Below are 6,000 nucleotides of genomic sequence, written 5' to 3' on the forward strand. Positions count from 1 at the left end.
CAGACGTTCGTTCGACAGCGGCCTCTGGTGGGTTCACGTGAGAACAGCGCGGGCGCGAACGGCACTCGCGGGAAACGTCCGAGAAACCAAAAAGTCACACACAGCGGCCTCTCGCGGATTCGCGAAAACCAAAAACTGCAAAAATACGTACCTCCCAGGACGTATTTCGCGGTCTCTAAAACGTCCTCGGGACTACGTTTTCAGAATGAGCCTGGGTTGGTTTAATTAGGGTTGGAACTAAACTATGCAGAGCTGTGGCCCTCCAGTATCTGGATTTGACACCTGTGTTTTAGATAAAAGTAAAAAGAAACTGATCACAATTTGGGATTCCATTATACATTTTATTTAATTTAAGAATTATGTTTTAATTTAATTTACGTGAACTTCTTCAGTAGTAATTAAATAATAAATTCTCAGCTATTTTTTAAAAACTGTAGAGTAAGATTATGTTTTTTTTAGTTTAATTTATTGACTTTATTTGTGCAGCTTCCATTAGAAAATGGTTTGGTACAGAGGACACGGAAGTGAGTTCTCTAAATTATTGTTTTAAACTTGTTGAGATCACTTCTAAAACTGCAGTGATTGTGGTAACAATCTGATGACTGTGGTAACCAGAGCAACGTCTTGGGATCTTGAATGTTAGGCATCTGTTATTTTTCACCACAGTAACAATAGAGTGACCAAAGTCTCACTACAGTTCACAATATTATTTAAGCTGCTTCAAAGAACACACTCTTGAAATGTTGCTACAGTATGTCCACATAAAGTACCTGTGAAATAACAATAACGCTTTTTGTATCTGTATGTTAGTTTTAAGAATATCCATAAGTGTCCTCCAAAACAGTGTTACAACTTGCATTTAGAGGAAATCTTGCAGTTTCTCACTCATGGTTATGGATGAACTTTTTTTGGACATCACCTCATACTTCAGCTTCTCATCAATTCTTCTGACCAATCAAATGCTCTCTAGTATCTGCCATGCCCCACTCCCTTCAAGACGCTTCTCATTGCTTTTCATTTGATGTGCTTGAGCTCAACCACTCTTAACGGCAAAGCTTTGATAAAAATGAGACACTATTTGTTGTTTGTTTGTTATTTGTTAATGGGAGTAGCTACTCGATGAATGTACCTCAGTCATCACCCTAGGTCCGTCTTCAGTAAGTCGTGTGCACAAATTCGGGCACTATAAGGACAGTGATGAGCTTGGTTCACTACACACTGGCACACACTGAGTGTGACATGAGAACATCCTCATTGTACAACATCAAAACTGTAATTTCTAAACAGCAGCAGAGCCAATTATTTTCATTTAATAATTTTCACCACGTTTTTAAAAGTATATTACAGCTAAATGATTTGATTGTTTCATTTACAGCAACATTCCGACCATTAAACAATTATAAATGTCTGCTAGACTGTTGCTAATATATCTACCTATATTCATTTATAGTAAAAGAAATAATAAATAACAGATTCTTATTCTAAAAATGTATCCCATTTTTTTGTTTTGTTTTTATTATGTTTGGTCATGTGATTCATATTGTGCTCTTCCATATATCCACTAATGCCGCAAAGTGTGTATCTACGCGCCTTGATTTTCACAGTGCATTATGGGACTTTTCTGGGCGCGAATATTTCAGTGCACTAGAAGAATTCTGCAATTGAGACAGCACTTAAAATGGCAGACACCTCGATCAGTGCACTGACAACTGAACTTGGGTGCTGATTGAGACACACCCTATGTCTACTCTACGCTTTCTTGTTTCAGTTGAGATTACATCAAACATAAAATAAAAAATGCACATTTCAAAGCACTTCAAGCAATGCCTATTAAGCATTTTGGGCTGAAGCCATCCAGTTTATGGAGCTAATAAACAGGCAGCTGCAAGTTGCTTATTAAGCGTTTGGGTTTAAGTTTATTATAGGATTATTCTTCATTTCTGTATTATAATCTATGGTAACCCTTTATTTTGATGGTCCATTTGAGTATTAGTAGACTACCTGCTTAATATCTGTTGATATGCTCCTTCAACATACATTTAACTGACATTTATAGACATTTATAAGAAACTTTGCAAGTACATGTCAACTTACACTAGCCCTAACCCCAACCTAACAGTCTACTTATAATCTAATGAGAATTAGTTGGCATGTAGATGCAATGTAACTTAAATTCAACAAACGGACCATCACATTTTATTTTGATTTCTTACTCTGTGCATACAGAAAAGACATCTCTGATACACATTTAATAACCTCTTTAACAACTGTTTGTTCTGCTCAGTTCTGTACATACTGTAGAGCATTTTTGTAAACGTGGATGTCACTACCTGCATTTTTCAAGAATAAATCTAATTGTTAATTGCTGTTGTCATTCTTGTAATTTAGTCAATTGTGTGTACACAAAAGGATTAAGCTCTAAAAGTTGATCTGGCAACTAAATTTAGCTTCAGTGCCTATGTGGGCAAAATATGACAACAACTACGCAATTCTCAGTAAAGTCACATAACCATATTTTACATTTTAGTGGAGACACACAATGTATGATGACATACATTCAAATCTTGACTACAATGGGAAAAAATAAATAACTGTTTCAGAACGCCATGATTCAGCAAAAGGATGGAAACCTAATGCATGTGAGATGTATTCCTTTGAATTAAAGGTCACATGTAAGTGCTATAATGAAAACTGTTTTCATGCAACACAACAGTGTTCTCCTTCCGAGAGGGTTTTCCCTCCACATTACTATGGGAAAACAACATTATGCATACACCAGCATATGATGGCTAAACTTAGACCTTTTTTCGCCTTCCACAATCAAACAGCATTTCTGGCACTCAGCCTGACATAATTCCTTTGTTGAATATTGAGAACTTTATTAGCGAAGCAAGCTATTTTTAAATTGCTTTGCTTTGTGAGACGTCCCCAGACTGGTGAACCTTTTGCACAGTGCCACGTGCAGCGCATGTCTCAACAATCCTCCCCCTCTGAGAGCACACAACCGCACAACCATGTCAGCTTCACTCCCGTCACCACACACCATGTGACACCACCAGAATGACACCAAAAAAAATCAGAGAAAAGGAATAAGTTAAAAAAACGATCCTTCCAAATCAGAGAAAGCCAAACCATGTGAAAATAGATTGGGCTGCATTGGTGTGGTCATGGCCTAGTTTTGTGAAGTGTGCTATTAAGTCATTCCATTCAGCTTTCCCGCTGCTGGCTTTTATTCATTTAGCAACTCTCGCAGAGCAACATTCTTCAAACTCAAAGCTCAATGGATACAAATACAGGAGGAGAACCGTGAGCAGCAGATTGCATCTATTCTAGCCACATCTGTAAGTAATGACAGCAGCGTGCAATTTCATAATGGGGTCTTTAAAGCTAATCACAATGTACCTCGTCTATGCAATCACTATTAGACCACGGCTTTGATGGCCTACTTCCAATACAGCAATTGCCCATGCTTTACAGTTTGGACAGTGTCCAAACACAATCCTCTGGGTCAAAGACTTTGAGTAAATGGAATCTCACTCTATCAAACATACTGATCAACACTCATTCAGGTTTCTGAAGATCACGATGGGCAAACTCTGTGAAGGCGAATATGTTTCAGTGATCCTTTTCATTGGTTCTATCACCAATGTAAGTGTTAAACTGAAGTATTGACCAGCAATGAGAATACAATCCCATGTGTGAGCCAATAACCTCACACACTGTAAGATGCCACTGGGGGAAATATTTGCAGCTACTTTTCATACAAGATGATCAATCATCCACTAATAGCCTTCGTTGTCTATATGAGGTTTATTCTCAATTACATTAATGATAGATTCTAATAGGAAGAGTCAGTGAGTGTCTATAATTCTCATAAACTCTATAGTCATCCAAGCTCAGTTCAATCCAGAAATCATTCTGTATCAAGTCAGGTCATCTACAAATCAAACACTTCTCTTCTTCTGTTGCCATTACAGTGTGATTATGAGCTTGACAAGAAGTTAAATCAGCTTTCCAGCCTCCACAGTGTGATTATAGGCCTTAAACGTGTCTGCCAGTCCAAACTCAAGAACAAGCTTGTTCAACCACGCTGCTCTAAACAAAATGCGTGCTGTGGGGAGTAAATAGACGACCCCCGCTCTTTATATCACAAGTGCCATTGAAAATAAAGCGCTGCTCAAACTCACCTCCAGATTTGTCCGAGCTGTAGGATGTGAATGACGGACTGCAAGAGCCAGATACAGAGGGAACAGGACGCTGAGCGTGTCTTACTAGTCCGGGCTGCGGTAGCGCTGTTGCTGCTGTTGCTCGTGGTGTTGCTCTTGCTCGCCGTGGACGCCTGTCTTTGAGGCGTGGACGGGTGGGCTCCAACGTCTCCGTGCGAAGCGGAGCTGCTGAGGAGCTTCCCGTCCATATGAGAGCAGCTCGCCGTTCCTCCGCCGCCACCGGAGCTCTCCTCGGTGCTGAAATCATGGACGAACCATCGGAAACTGAAGACCTGCACCGAGAACGAGCCGAGCACCACGAAAAACAGCGTTAGCCCGAACCACCAGTAGTCGCGGCGGAGGTAATAGTCGACAGAAAGCCAAACATCAGTGCCCACATCCGCGAAATAAACCGCCACTGCGGCGAGGATCCACAGACAGTCCCAGACCGTGTATTTCTGCTGCTCCCTGCCGAGGCGGAGACATGTCGAATTTGAGCCACAGCACCGCGACTCCCCGTTGACGAAGTCCGCCTCTCCGGTTCCAGAATCCGGCTGCGATCCCGGAGCGAGCCCTTGAACCGAACCTGAGTGATCCGAATTCTGCAAAGGCGTGAATGCTACATCGCTCTTCTTCATCTTTAGCACCCCGTCGGATTTTGCGGCCATTGTAGCAGCTTTGTCTTCCCACCGTTTTCGCGTCTTCTCCTCGGCTTCTCTCTATTCCAGGCGAAGAGACACTGGGCTGGGCGACCTCCTCTTCCGCCAGCTACAGCGCCGCCTGCTCATAACAAAGCAACACTTCCTTTCGGTAGCGGGTACGAACCATATGCTCTCCCATGGCTCCTACTTAAAACTATGACATCATTGCTTTGCAACTCTTCTTCAGGCGCACGTCGCGGTCTTCGATATCCAGCTCTTGCAGCGCAGCCTTTCGCCAACTCCACGGTTGTGCAGATAATATTGTCTACGGCAGCGCTATATTAAAGATGTGCCCGCTCGGTTGCTATGGCATTTGTAAACGTGCGGTTTCGGATTCCACCCTACATTGAACACACATGTCTACGCTGGACGCCAGCGGCCAGTCAAAAGTACACAGCTCCTATAATAAATATTAGGACGCGCTCGTGGCTGGTTTCTTTTATTTCTTTCACACTGCACTGCACACCTACTATAACCACTTTATAATTTTCAAACCATCTGAAATAATAAAATATAAATACAATTCTGGTCAACTATTTGAAACGTTCATCACATAGCCTATAGAAAAACAATTGATTTACGAATATAAAGTCTGAATATGCTAGCTGCTGCATTGAACTAACAGCTAATATCGTTAATTAATTCAGTCGAATATATTTAAATAGCACACAAGAATATTACAGCTTTAAATTATTAAAGAAATATACATAGGCTATGCTATATGCTATATCCAAAGACATGCGGTATAGGTGAATTGGGTAGGCTAAATTAATGCCTAAATGTCATTAATGATGATAATATCATTAATGTTGTGCAAAATCAGTACTGTCACATTTAAATGTAAAAAATAAAATAAAATCACCATCAACAGAAAAAATAAAAGATTCCAACAAAAGTATATGAAGGTAAACCAAATTTTAGCATGTATGCTGGATAATAAGCAGCTATTATGTTCCAAAGGCGTTCTCGTCTCGGTCTCATGGTGTTTAAAAGGTTCAGCACCATGGAAAGCTCATGTTCTCAGTTCATAACTGTGGCTTATTGTGCACTCTATATGCAGAAGGTGTATGGCAAGCCGATTGAACTTTAAATTA

The 6,000-nt window shown here is 40.6% G+C and overlaps 1 protein-coding gene across 1 annotated transcript in view; it reads right to left on the bottom strand.

Moving 5' to 3' along the window:
• xkr4 (XK related 4) overlaps positions 1-4,946 on the bottom strand; it is a 105,205-nt gene extending 100,259 nt beyond the window's left edge. Inside the window, exon 1 of the mRNA XM_056476505.1 lies at positions 4,188-4,946. Within this exon, the coding sequence (XP_056332480.1) occupies positions 4,188-4,873 (686 nt within the window). The 5' untranslated portion in view covers positions 4,874-4,946. The remainder of the gene's footprint in view (positions 1-4,187) is intronic.
• Between the last annotated feature and the right edge of the window lie 1,054 nt (positions 4,947-6,000).

This window comes from Danio aesculapii, chromosome 2 (genome assembly GCF_903798145.1).
Source record: "Danio aesculapii chromosome 2, fDanAes4.1, whole genome shotgun sequence".
Taxonomy (NCBI): domain Eukaryota; kingdom Metazoa; phylum Chordata; class Actinopteri; order Cypriniformes; family Danionidae; genus Danio; species Danio aesculapii.